The sequence below is a fragment of the Pongo pygmaeus genome, chromosome 7, assembly GCF_028885625.2.
Source record: "Pongo pygmaeus isolate AG05252 chromosome 7, NHGRI_mPonPyg2-v2.0_pri, whole genome shotgun sequence".
Taxonomy (NCBI): domain Eukaryota; kingdom Metazoa; phylum Chordata; class Mammalia; order Primates; family Hominidae; genus Pongo; species Pongo pygmaeus.
In genome coordinates this window covers 106127123-106141940 of record NC_072380.2, presented here as the reverse complement: position 1 = coordinate 106141940, position 14818 = coordinate 106127123, and the positions used below count along the sequence as shown (strand labels likewise).

Below are 14818 nucleotides of genomic sequence, written 5' to 3'. Positions count from 1 at the left end.
CGTGCAAAGACACACATAGGCTCAAAATAAAGGGATGGAGGAAGATATACCAAGCAAATGGAAAGCAAAAGAAAGCAGGGATTGCAATCCTAGTCTCTGATAAAACAGACTTTAAACCAACAAAGATCAAAAGAGACAAAGAAGGCCATTACATAATGGTAAAGGGATCAATTCAACAAGAAGAGCTAACTATCCTAAATATATATGCACCCAATACAGGAGCACCCAGATTCATAAAGCAAGTCCTTAGAGACCTACAAAGAGACTTAGACTCCCACACAATAATAATGGGAGACATTAACACCCCACTGTCAATATTAGACAGACCAACAAGACAGAAGGTTAACAAGAATATCCAGGACTTAAACTCAGCTCTGCACCAAGTGGACCTAATAGACACCTACAGAACTCTCCTCCTCAAATCAACAGAATATACATTCTTCTCAGCACCACCTCGCACTTATTCCCAAATTGACCACATAGTTGAAAGTAAAGCACTCCTCAGCAAATGTAAAAGAACAGAAATCACAACAAACTATTTCTCAGACCACAGTGCAATCAAATTAGAACTCAGGATTAAGAAACTCACTCAAAACGGCACAACGACATGGAAACTGAACAACTTGCTCCTGAATGACTACTGGGTAAATAATGAAATGAAGGCAGAAATAAAGATGTTCTTTGAAATCAATGAGAACAAAGATACAATGTACCAGAATCTCTGGGACACATTCAAAGCAGTGTGTAGAGGGAAATTTATAGCACTAAATGCCCACAAGAGAAAGCAGGAAAGATCTAAAATCGACACCGTAACACCACAACTAAAAGAAGCAAAGAAGCAAGAGCAAACAAATTCAAAAGAGAGCAGAAGGCAGGAAATAACTAAGACCAGAGCAGAACTGAAAGAGATAGAGACACAAAAAACCCTTCAAAAAATCAATGAATCCAGGAGCTGGTTTTTTTAAAAGATCAACAAAATTGACAGACCACTAGCAAGACTAATAAAGAGGAAAAGAGAGAAGAATCAAATAGATGCAATAAAAAATGATAAAGGCAGTATCACCACCGATCCCACAGAAATACAAACTACCATCAGGGAATACTATAAACACCTCTACACAAATAAACTAGAAAATCTAGAAGAAATGGATAAATTCCTCGACACATGCTCCCTCCCAAGACTAAACTAGGAAGAAGTTGAATCTCTGAATAGACCAACAACAGCCTCTGAAATTGAGGCAATAATCAATAGCCTACCAACCAAAAAAAGTCCAGGACCAGATGGATTCACAGTCAAATTCTACCAGAGGTATAAGAGGAGCTGGTATCATTCCTTCTGAAACTATTTCAATCAATAGAAAAAGAGGGAATCCTCCCTAACTCATTTTATGAGGCCAGCATCATCCTGATACCAAAGCCTGGCAGAGATACAACAAAAAAAGAGAATTTTAGACCAATATCCCTGATGAACATCGATGCAAAAATCCTCAATAAAATACTAGCAAACCACATCCAGCAACACATCAAAAAGCTTATTCAACACGATCAAGCTGACTTCATCCCTGGGATGCTAGGCTGGTTCAACACATGCAAATCAATAAACGTAATCCACCACATAAACAGAACCAATGACAAAAACCACATGATTACCTCAATAGATGCAAAACAGACCTTCGATAAAATTCAACAGCCCTTCATGCTAAAAACTCTCAATAAACTAGGTATTGATGGAACATATCTCAAAATAATAAGAGCTATTTATGACAAACCTACAGCCAATATCATACTGAATGGGCAAAAACTGGAAGCATTCCCTTTGAAAACTGGCACAAGACAGGGATGCCCTCTCTCACCACTCCTATTCAACATAGTGTTGGAAGTTCTGACCAGGGCAATCAGGCAAGAGAAAGAAATAAAGGGTATTCAATTAGGAAAAGAAGAAGTGAAAGTGTCCCTGTTTGCAGATGACATGATTGCATATTTAGAAAACCCCATCATCTCAGCCCAAAATCTCCTTAAGCTGATAAGCAACTTCAGCGAAGCCTCAGGATACAAAATCAATGTGCAAAAATCACAAGCATTCCTATACACCAATAACAGACAAAAAGAGAGCCAAATCATGAGTGAACTCCCATTCACAATTCCTGCAAAGAGAATAAAATACCTAGGAATCCAACTTACAAGGGATGTGAAGGACCTCTTCAAGGAGAATTACAAACCACTGCTCAACGAAATAAAGGAGGACACAAACAAATGGAAGTACATTCCATGCTCATGGACAGGAAGAATCAATATCGTGAAAATGGCCCTACTGCCCCAGGTAACTTATAGATTCAATGCCATCCCCAACAAGCTACCAATGACTTTCTTCACAGAATTGGAAAAAACTACTGTAAAGTTCCTATGGAACCAAAAAAGAGCCTGCATTGCCAAGACAATCCTACACAAAAAGAACAAAGCTGGAGGCATCATGCTACCTGACTTCAAACTGTATTACAAGGTTACAGTAACCAAAACAGCATGGTACTGGTACCAAAACAGATACGTAGACCAATGGAACAGAACAGAGGCCTCAGAAATAATACCACACATCTACAACCATCTAATCCTTGACGAACCTGACAAAAACAAGAAATGGGGAAAGGATTCCCTATTTAATAAATGGTGCTGGGAAAACTGGCCAGCCATATGTAGAAAGCTGAAACTGGACACCTTCCTTACACCTTATACAAAAAATTAATTCAAGATGGTTTAAAGACTTAAATGTTAGACCTAAAACCATAAAAACCCTAGAAGAAAACCTAGGCAATACCATTCAGGACATAGGCATGGGCAAGGACTTCATGACTAAAACACCAAAAGCAATGGCAACAAAAGCCAAAATAGACAAATTGGATCTAATTAAACTAAAGAGCTTCTGCACAGCAAAAGAAACTACCATCAGAGTGAACACACAACCTACAGAATGGGAGAAATTTTTTGCAATCACCCATGTGACAAAGGGCTAATATCCAGAATCTACAAAGAACTTAAATAAATTTATAAGAAAAAAACAATCCCATCAAAACATGGGCAAAGGATATGAACAGACACTTCTCAAAAGAAGACATTTATGCAGCCAACAGACACATGAAAAAATGCTCATCATCACTGGTCATCAGAGAAATGTAAATCAAAACCACAAAGAGATACCATCTCACACCAGTTAAAATGGTGATCATTAAAAAGTCAGGAAACAACAGATGCTGGAGAGGACATGGAGAAATAGGAATGCTTTTAAACTGATGGGAGTGTAAACTAGTTCAACCATTGTGGAAGACAGTGTGGCAATTCCTCAAGGATCTAGAACTAGAAATACCATTTGACCCAGCAATCCCATTACTGGGTATATACCCAAAGGATTATAAATCATGCTACTAGAAAGACTCATGCACACGTATGTTTATTGTGGCACTATTCACAATAGCAAAGACTTGGAACCAACCCAAATGTCCATCAATGATAGACTGGATTAAGAAAATGTGGCATGTTATACACCATGGAATACTAAGCAGCCATAAAAAAGGATGAGTTCATGTCCTTTGCAGGGACATGGATGAAGCTGGAAACCATCATTCTTAGTAAACTATCACAAGGACAGAAAACTAAACACTCTATGTTCTCTCTCATAGGTGGGAATTGAACAATGAAAACACTTGGACACAGGGCAGGGAACATCACACACTGGGGCCTGTCTTTGGGTGGGGGACTGGGCGAGGGATAGCATTAGGAGAAATACCTAATGTAAATGACGAGTTAATGGGTGCAGCACACTTAACATGGCACATGTATACCTATGTAACAAACCTGCATGTTGTGCACATGTACCCTAGAACTTAAAGTATAATAAAAAAAGAAATAAACAAAAAGAAAAAAAAGTTTATTTTGTTTTCATTTTGCCTATTCTAGGCCAGGCGTGGTGGCTCACGCCTGTAATCCCAGCACTTTGGGAGGTCAAGGCAGGCAGATCACTTGAGGTCAGGAATTTGAGAGCAGCCTGCCCTATGTAGTGAAACCCTGTCTCTACTAAAAATAGAAAAATTAGCTGAGTGTGGTAGCATGCCCCTGTAGTCCTAGCTACCCAGGAGGCTGAGGCAGGAGGATCTCTTGAGCCCAGGAGGCGGAGGTTGCAGTGAGTCGAGATTGTACACTCCAGCCTGTGCAACAGGGTGAGGCTCCGTCTCAAAAAAAAAATTTTTTTTTTTACCTATTTTACTAATAATTTTTTTTTGTATTCTTTTGCTTGTTAAAACCTTCCCTCTAGCTTAAGGAGAAAACAAACTTTCCACTTGGGAAGAGAAATAACACAAACATTTTAATTGTAAATTTTAGGTTAAAATATAAAGACAAGAAACTGAAAGAAGAACTAAGGAAAAACTCATAGCATGACATTAAAAAAACTACTAGACTATATCTGAAAGAACAATAATTTGTATATTAGATCTTACACATAAAATCTAATCCATTTTGTTTAAGTAATCTGCTTTATAAACAACAAAATGAGATCATTTGTTGAGTTTGCCTGTCAACCATCTTTCTCAGTTTTCCCTATTAGGAAAAGGCAATTCCATTTTTACAGTTATTCATGTGAAAAACTTTGAACTTTTTTTCTCCCTTGCCCCTTATCCAGCTCATGAGTAAATTCTGTCAGCTAAATCTTCGAAGCATAGCTGAAGGTAAACGCTTCTCTCATTTCTGCAGTACCACCCTTGTGCAATGGTCCACTATCTCTCACTCAGATTACTGTAATACTCTCCTAAATGGTCCCCTACCCCAATAAATTCTATTCTCCATGCTACAATGATCCTTTCAAGAACTGAAGTTCTATCATGTCTTCCTTTGCATGAAATTCTTCTATCTCCCTTAAAATAAGCTCCAGGGCCTTGCCGTAGCCACTCCCTATATCACTGACCTCATCTCTACTCCACTTTCCCTGCTCACTCTGCTCCAGCCACTCCAGCCTCCTCCTTCTCTCTTAAGCATGAATAAGCCAGTAAACTGCTTTGAGATCTTTGCTCCTGCTATGGTTTCTGCTTAGAATACTCTTCTCCTTGATGTTTACATGGCTCACTCTCACTTTTTTCAGTTCTTTGTTTAACTATAACCCTCTCAGAGATGCCTGTCCTGATCACTACATAAAATAGCACCTCCCACCCCATCTATGTACTTTACTCTTAACTATTTGCCTTCATAGCACTTAACACAACCTGACATTTACTTAGGCTGTAACTCCATGAAGGACTGTTTTTTTCTTTTTCTGAAATATCTAACCTGATTTAAGAATTGGGCCTGGCACACAGTAGGTCATCAATAAACATTTACTAAGTGACAGTCAGTTTCCCCTAACACTCCGTTTCAGCTAAAAAAGCATGGAGACATTCAATTTGTGTATACTAAATAACATCTTCTTCATGTATTCTCTTTCAGCCCACAAGAAAGAGTTTATTCTTCTTATAAGATTACGACCAAGAAGCTATAGCTACTTAGAAATAAAACTTTCATTATCTGGGTAAATAAATGGCATAATTCTTCAAAATAAAATGAAGTTTATTTTAAAAATTCAAACTTACCCAACATGCAGCTGCTGATGATTGCAAATACTTTGCAAACCATTCTGAAGTTAAAGACATGCCCTGTAAACAAAAAGATACATTTTATTTTTAAGTTCAAATGACCCCAATATGCATATTGTTGAATGGGAAATGTCTCACATTACTTTCACAATGTTAGTAGAAAAACAGATACTAATAGGAATACAAGAATTGATTTTAACCAATGTCAGTTATTATAAATAGGACCGCATTACAAAATAATCACACTTAGGCAAAAGATATAACGAGACAAAATGTGTCTGTAATCAAAAAATACTACATGCCTATTTCACTAACATAAAAAATAAAGTGGCAAACAAAAGAAAAAATAACAGATCCTGACTTAGTATTGAGTGGTTAATATTTACTGGTTTATAATTATTATAAATACTGTACCAAATTGGCAAGCAATAAAAAAAATGGGGGGAAATAATTTCAAATCTCCAAAGTGGTGGTTCTCCAACAGTGGTGGGCATCACAATCACCTGCAGAACTTTCTAAAAACAAAAAATGCCTGGCTTCATCCCAAACAAAAACAAATCAGTATCTCCAGATGAGACCAAGGCAATTACATGGGTTTTGAAGGCTACAGATAACAAACCTCTGGTTAAAAAACATTACTTTAAAGCTTATCTGTACCTCTTGCTAAAATATGAGAAACTAAGAAGCACCATTCAGAGAAAATTGTCTGGGCACACACATAAGTGATACAACTAAATTATATGAACATGGCACCACAGTGATCAGAGAAATCTATAATAAAACTATGAGGTACTATTTGTGTATATTTAATAAGCAAAAATTATTTTGTAAGAAAAAATATGCATAGAAGGCTGAGGAACACATGCACACAAACTGGTAAAAAATGAAATGCAACACTACAGTACTGACAAATGCATGTAAAATGGAGCCACATACAATGCCACTGATAGTGTGAAAGTTGCATGATACTTTTATAAAGCAATATCCATATACTCTAATCCAGAAATTTAGGAACACTTAGGAAATTTATCTTAAAGCAATAATCCCTCTAAATGGGAAAACATATTTATGTGCATAAAATGGTTGACAGCAATATAGTTAATAACTGAAAACCTAAATATTCTCTGGAGATACCATTATAAAAATTTTAGTGCATAAGCCAGAATATTATGGAACTATTAAAAAATATAATTATACAAGGTGAGTCTGGAACATGGTATAGAGAAACCAAGGAAATCCCTAAAGTCTAAAGTCACGTCAAAACAACATACAGGAGCTATGCTGAAAGGAAGTTCAAATTTGGTACAACTTGAACTTCGAAAAGAAGAATAACGGTTAACAGATTATAACACAACGAGTAAACAAAGATTCTATGAGTTCATAATAAAGCTTTTTTTTAAAAAAAAAAAGCACAGAGAAAAAGTAAAATGCTTCTACAGACAATTGCTAGCTAATACATGTAGAGGGAATAATAGAATTGTTATTAGAAATGACCAGTTTAATAACTGATACAGGCAAGATTCATTAATTGCTAAAATGGATATTTACATAGTCTCAGACTAACGTATTAATCACAGTACCTTTACAATGGAAAGAAGTGGCAGACACAACTATGACCAAGAAATCAATTTTTTTTTTTTTTTGAGACAGAATTTCGCTCTTGTTGCCCAGGCTGGAGTGCAATGGCGCGATCTTGGCTCACTGCAACCTCTGCCTCCTGGGTTCAAGCGATTCTCCTGCCTCAGCCTCCTGAGTAGCTGGGATTACAGGAGCCTGCCGCCATGCCCGGCTAATTTTTGTATTTTCAGTAGAGATGGGGTTTCACCATGTTGGCCAGGCTGGTCTTGAACTCCTGACCTCAGGTGATCTACATGCCTCGGCCTCCCAAAGTGCTGGGATTACAGGAGTGAGCCACCGCATCCCGCCTAGCAATCAAATTTACTATCACCAATAACTGGACAACCTGACAGACATTACATACCCCTTGTTGTGATGCAAGGAGCTGTAGACAACATCTATATAATATCTTGCGAAAATATGTTTCACTGAGTCTAATCATGAGAAAACAATCAGAAAAATACAGAGGAGAAAAACCACAAAAGCAAAGTGAAGCAGGGATGTGTTCTAGATTAAAGGACACTAGAAAGACTAACTGCAGTGTGGGATCCTTGATTGGATCCTAGGTATCCCCTCCCCCAAAAAAGGAAGGGAGAATAAAGAACATTTTTGAACAACTGGGAAAATTTGGGTATGAATGGGTATCAGTTAATTCTATTATGTTAATTTTAAATTCCTTGGGTGTGATTCTAGGAAAATGCCTTATTCTTTGGAGATCCACCCTAAAGTATTTGGAGTGCAATGTCATTATGTCTACAACTTATTTTCAAATGGCTCGGGGAAAAAAACATTGTGTTTGTGTATATATTTACATATATACAGAGAGATAAAGCAAATGTGGCAAAACATTAATAATTCTTTAACCTAGGTGAAAGACATAGGCATAGTCATTGTCTAATTCAGCTTTTCTGCAATTTTGAAATTTTTCAAAATAAAAGTTGGGAAAACCAAAAACCATGCAGCTATTTCAGTATTAATGTATTTGAGGGAAAGGGAATGGGGAGACACTAACTCATGTATGTGAAAATTTTTTTCTGATTGGCAAGTATATTCCAAGAGTAGGATGAGTAGAAGTGGATGCCTTGTTATAAAATAATACAAACAGAATTATGTTCCAATTTTGTTCTCTAAGAAAACTTCCAACCTTAACGTTCAAAGTAGACTTTTCCAATTAGGAAGAATGTATGTTATGGAGTCAATACAAATATTTCAGTCTAATCGGCAATTACAGTCTCAACATAAACAATAAACATGTATTCCGGTTTATCAATTAATCTAATCTCGTCTGAGTTTAATTACTTTAAACAAGCCTTTAGAATCTGACTGACTTACAAGTACATGGATAAAACTGAGTTCTTATTCTTGCAAACTGAGACTAGGCAAGGGTAGTCAAACCATCTTAACTAGATTTTGCTTACATTTTATACACTGGCTACACGGAACCAGTCTGAAAAGCAATTGCAACATGACTTAAAATCAGGAATTCTAAATCTGTCCTTAGGAAAGAATCAGTGTTCAGAACTGGTATGTTTAGCACACAATTGCTGTGGTGATGTCATGCTCTCCCTGGCCAGGCCTGAGCTGCGACAGATGAGGGACATTCATGGCAAATGGAACCACTCTTCTCATTCCTATGGGACCCTCGCCTCTCCTCCCTGCCCTTGGGCAGTATGTGGGATGCAGGGATGTGGAATCCGGCTGACCTCGCTTCCTCCACCCTCTGCCTCATGGCATCGGTAGGACTGGGGGGTCCTCTGAGGCAGCAGGCATCCCTTGCTCGCCTCCTATGGCCGTTGCCTTGCAGGCAGCCCTTCTTCAAGGTGGTGGGAGCTGCCCCACAAGCCTGTCAGGCTGCCCTTCCCTGCCCGCGCCAGTGTTGGTTCTGCTAGACCTTTGCAGTGCTCCTGGAGTGCTCCAGGTTGTCCCTCAGGTGCCCCAGGCTGGGCAGTGGTGTCGTTCCTGTTCCCAGTGCCCCATCCTCTGGTCGTGGTTGCAGTGTCTGCGTGTGGGACCAGGAAAGTTTTGGGAAGGGTCGAGGTGGTTTTTTTTTTTTAATTTAGTTTTATTATTTTTAATTTTTAAAAAATCTGGTATGTCTAAATGAAATACATTAACTGAATCAGAACAACATTAAGGATGGAACAGTTCCTCCCTACCTACCTATCAAAGAAGTCTATAATGGGTCAACTGCATGGTGCTAGCAGAGGGAGAATGTGGAGGTGGAATAGAAAGTGAGGGGGTTGGAAGATTGGTCACATTGAGCATATAAATAAATTGAGGATAATGAACCCCAGATTTCTCACTCCTGGAGAAGATACTTAAAACTTATCAAAGGGAAAGGTTAGAAAGAAGCCTGAAGTACTGCTTCAGAATTAAAGGGATCAGTATGAGCTATTTTATTTTATTTTTTTGAGACAGTCTTGTTCTGTTGCCCAGGCTGGAGTGCAGTGGCGCGATCTTGGCTCACTGCAATCTCCACCTACCAGGTTCGAGTGATTCTCCCGTCTTAGCCTCTTGAGAAGCTGGGATTACAGAGGGCACCACCACACCCAGACAATTTTTGTATTTTTAGTAGAGACGAGGTTTTACCATGTTGGCCAGACTGGTCTCAAACTCCTGACCTCAAGTGATCCACCTGACTTGGCCTCCCCAAGTGCTGTGATTATAGGTGTGAGCCACCATGCCCAGCCCTTTTAATATATATACACAGACACAGAAATAGTCATAGATGTGTGTATGTATGTATGTGTGTATTTCCTAGCTATGTTTGCTGAGAGGACATACTAAGTGTGTTAATCTTGGTTTCTAAATATTTATCCTACAAAACTGATTAAAGAAATGGCTGATTCCGGCCGGGTGTGGTGGCTCATGCCTGTAATCCCAGCACTTTCGGAGGCCGAGGCGGGTAGATCATTTGAGGTGGGGAGTTCGAGAACAGCCTGACCAATATGGAGAAACTCTGTCTCTACTAAAAATACAAAAATTAACCAGGTGTGGTGGCACATGCCTGTAATCCCATCTACTTGGGAGGCGGAGGCAGGGAAATGACTTGAACTCAGGAGGTAGAGGTTGCGGTGAGCCAAGATTGCACCATTGCACTCCAGCCTGGGCAATAAGAGTGAAACTCCGTCTCAAAAAAAAAAAAAAAAAAAAAAGAAATGGCTGATTCCAGGTCTGAGGCAGGAAAATTACAAGATTAGCCTAGATTCGCCTAGAAATCTTGTACCATAAAGTAAGCAAATGTTCAAAGAATGACGGGGACATGTCAAAAAAAAAAAAAACCACACAGGAGCCAACTTGAAGGGACTTTTATTGGCCAGATATAGGACAATTTGAGCATCAAAACAAATAACGAGTATGCTGGATTATAACTAACTGAATAAATTAGGAACCCACATATCCACATGGACATTAATTTTAAAAAATAAGTGTATAGATGGGGAAGAAGAGATAGTTCTTCCTTACAAGAGAATGTCAATTAATAAATGTGGAAGTAATCAAATGTGGATGGAAATCCAAAATTAACCTTTGGCAACCATCACAGTAATGGTTCAACAATGGAGACTAATGCTAGTGAGTTAAGGGTTAATGAGGAAGCGTAATCTCAGAAATACTCCTCACAAAATACTAATCAATTACAAATGGAAAATGGTAACTTTATAGTAGTCATGGTGGCTTTAGGGCAGGTGATCAAGGTTAACAGCATCAGTGGTGGCACAGGTAGACACTGTGTGCCCCTGGATGTGATGCAGTCCACTGAAAAGAACATGACATCTTTTTTGTGGCTTTCATCTAAGCAGGTACAAAGTGTGAGGAAAGTATCTGTAGGATGGTAAGGCCTGTAATCTTCAAAACTGTTGCATTCATGAAAGACAGGGAAACACCGAGGACCTAGTTCCAGATCAGAGGAAGCTAAAGGGACATGACCACTAAATGATTGGGGATCTCAGACCAGAAAGAACAAAGAGTCATTGCTGGGACTTTCAGCAAAATTATTTCAACTTAAATTATTTGAAAAAGGAAAAAAGGAAAATTAAAGGCCTGCAAATTTAATAATCATATACAGATATTCACCCCAATCTGGAAAAGAATGCCCCAGAAGACATGTATCTGTTACAGATGAGCCAATTTTGGGATAATCCCAGAGCTACCTATGTATTTTAGCTTTTATTTTGTTGTTTGGTAACTACTTGGTACTTGCCTGTCTTCCTCACAAGACTATACTGGAGGAGAGGAATTTTTGCCTGATTCATCAAGATCCTAGATCCCACCCTCATCATTGCTATCCTCACAGTCCTCTTTATCACTCTTATATTCAATAATAATATTAACAATAATGATATTAACAACCAGATCACATCCTGTCCACCCCAAACTCTGGCATACTAAGCATCTTCAGTGTTCATTCATTAATTCCTATTGTAACTCCTAGTCATCTAAATCTTGTTCTCTTGGATTTGTTACCTCTTTAGTTCCAATTCATCTACTTACTTTCCATTTTATACCCTAGAAGTGGTTATCACCAGCATCTACTGCCAAAGCTCTAACTCTAGGCCTCAATGCTCTCATCCACAAAATAAGAAACAATTAATTGGCTGGGTGCAGTGGCTCATGCATGTAATCCCAGCACTTTGGGAGGCTGAGGTGGGTGGATCACAAGGTCAGGAGTTCAAGACCAGCCTGGCCAACATGGTGAAATCCCATCTCTACTGAAAATACAAAAAATTAGCCTGGTGTAGTGGCAGGTGCCTGTAATCCCAGCTACTCACTGAAGCAGGAGAATCGCTTGAACCTGGGAGGCGGAGGTTGCAGTGAGCCGAGACTGAGCCACAGCACTCCAGCCTGGGCAACAGAGCAAGACTCCATCTCAAACAAAAATAAAATAAAAAAATAAGGAAAAATCCGGCCAAATAAGAATAATCCTGATTTCTCTAATGATTACCATGTATAGGCACTGTGGTAAAGGTATTTTTATTATGTCCAACTTACAGACAATAAACTGAAGTTTTGAAATCTTCTCAAGGTCCAAGGATACAAAACTAATGACTTGCAAATCCAGGGTTCAAATCTAGAGTTTCTGGTGCCCTTAAATGTATTATACTGCATCCTATACAGAACATATACCAGATATTTCTGGTGTAAACATTCTGTAGCACACTGAAAAACAAGCAGGCTACGGTACAGACTGAGTACCGTACTTAGAAATTATACTGCTGAATTATTAGACTAATGTTTCTTACATTGATTTTTTTCTGTTTTAAAATGATTTACACAAAAGGGTTTCTCATTCTAGCCTGAAATTACTAATGGATGAAACGTAGAAAGTTTTTTAACAACAGAACAAAAAAATTGAAACATACTCACAACTTCTCCATAACGTGCAGTTGAAATTCTACGTAGAGGAAAATTCCCTGTGCTGCTGAAACATAATCCCCCTGTCTTCATAAATAAATGAGGGAAAAAATAGAAGCTTATGAAAAGGCATAAGCAATTGAATTAAAAATATATATACTTTATCAATTTGGTTAGCCTTACTAAAATGTTAGGTTCTGAACATGCACAGGACCTGCTGGTATGAACAAATGTTGGCTCACATCGGACGCACCTGTTCAATATAACAAAAATAATTTTTAAAATGTTAATAAATTATACTAAACCTAATAGAAAAGCTGTCTTTCTAAACAATGGATTAGAGTAGATTCATTCAGTAAGCAATTATGTAAATATGTTAAACAAATTTAAAATAACACTGATTTGAATAGTTTTAGGCCATTCTGTGTTACAAAGTATAAAGTAAGTAAAACTAATCAATAATAGAAGAGTACTTTTTAACTACATGGAATTTACATAATGAATAATTCTGAATATCAAAGATAATTAAGTCACTCAACTAACAAGAGACCAACAAACTCATATAAATGAAACCAAATCAATTTTTACAATTAGTTATATCAAATATACTTTCCTTACTTTATGTGCCACAAAGTAAAAAGGTAGCATAAGCTGAAGAGAAATGTATTTCTAGCTCCTATCAAACCTACAGCCAACACTTTTAAATAAATTCTATTTACCATCTTTGTTTATTTTAGAAAAATACTTCATATTTTTCATTAATGAATGAGATGGAGGGAGGGTACTGGACCAATGAGGACAGTGATGAGTGAATATATGGGTATTCATCACTTGCAAAATAGAGCAGGTAGGAGTCGGGCTGGGGCATGACATAAAACACACTAGGCTTGGGGAAATATTGGGGAAAAAAAATCGGTATTTGGATGCCATAACTCAGGTCAGCCTTAGAGAAAAGATGATCCAACACTAAGTAGCCCTCAGAAAAGCTGCTCAACTATTTTCCATATTAAACTTGGAAACTAAAGAAAAAACTGTGCCTGGAGGGAAGTCATGATGTAGGCCTCTAATAAATTAAAGATGCTGAAATTGGTATAATGCGCTTAAATTAGAGGGAAGTATATAGGCAGGCAGGGGTGTGTGTGTGTGTGTGTGTGTGTGTTTCACAAACACATGCACAAAGGGGGAACAGGAAGCAACAGAAAATGGGACTATCAATCAGGGTACCTGGGCTATTATTAGTATACATTTATGTTTTTCTATGTAACATTATAATACGTAAGGGCTTTAGTACAGTACTTAGCACATAATTATATTACAGATTATATACAAATTACATAACAACAAACAAAAATAGCTACCCTGTACAGAGTGGTTACTATGTAGCACTATACTAAGAACTGTATCTATTTACTTTATTACTTATTATTTCTGAGCCATTACAGCCTATGAAGTGGGTGGTAACATTACCATTCTAAAGACAAGGGATTGTGAGGTAGTGAGCTATCCAAGGTCAGACAACTAACAGACTGGACCAAAATTTGAACCCTAGTGTGTCTCACGCTTTGGGCCTCAGCTTCTGTATCTGTTAATGTCTACTTCTATCCTTCCTTGGGTTATTGTGAAAACCAAGTGATATGACAGGAAAACACTCTTAAAAGTACAAATTATACACTAATATAAGATGATATTAATGAAGTTAGCCCCCATCACACTGCTTACCTGTCTCCTAAAGCATTTGCTACCATAAAAGAGTTTTCATTTCCATCACAGAGCTCACAAGTTGCTTGAGACAACAATGTTCCATTAACGTCTCTTTCCACTAAACAGTTTAGAAACAAAATAAAGATGTAACTCATAGTAAACATATAAGCTTCTACATATTCAGAAAATATTTAACAAAACCCAATTGTAACTATTATTCTATTAATTCTCAAAACACTTTATTTGCATTAAAGGCATAACAAGTATCTCCATAATAAAGTATAGAGAAGTGATCCCTTCGTACCCGTCCATGCCTCCAAAAAAAAGAGAAGTAATGCCTTCTCTATTCTCACATAGTAAAATATAGAAAATCATTTTCCAAGTCATCGTAACAATTAAGTCAGTATTTTTTTCCTCAAAAATTTTCTTACCTCTTATCTATACATTTCTGTCACACTAGGACGGGGAAGCAAGTATTTTTATAGATTACTGATAATTTTCTGCAACTTAGAAGGCTTTTAGTAGTATCTATTAAA

At 37.7% G+C, this 14818-nt stretch overlaps 1 protein-coding gene across 8 annotated transcripts in view; it reads right to left on the bottom strand.

The window, feature by feature from the left end:
• Window positions 1-14818, bottom strand: part of TMEM67 (transmembrane protein 67) — a 64011-nt gene that overhangs the window by 40435 nt on the left and 8758 nt on the right. For 7 of the 8 annotated variants that reach the window (XR_008504183.2, XR_008504184.2, XR_008504185.2 and 4 more), the window contains exons 4-7: window positions 14301-14400; window positions 12765-12834; window positions 12594-12668; window positions 5610-5672 (exon numbers count right to left, since the gene is read on the bottom strand). Coding sequence is in view for 4 of the 8 variants with exons in the window: in XM_054498923.2 (XP_054354898.2) it covers window positions 5610-5672; window positions 12594-12668; window positions 12765-12834; window positions 14301-14400 (308 nt within the window). In the remaining 4 variants the exon portion in view is untranslated. Of the gene's footprint in view, window positions 1-5609; window positions 5673-12589; window positions 12669-12764; window positions 12835-14300; window positions 14401-14818 lie in introns of those variants that run through there. The other variant, XM_054498926.2, reaches the window with a different exon arrangement.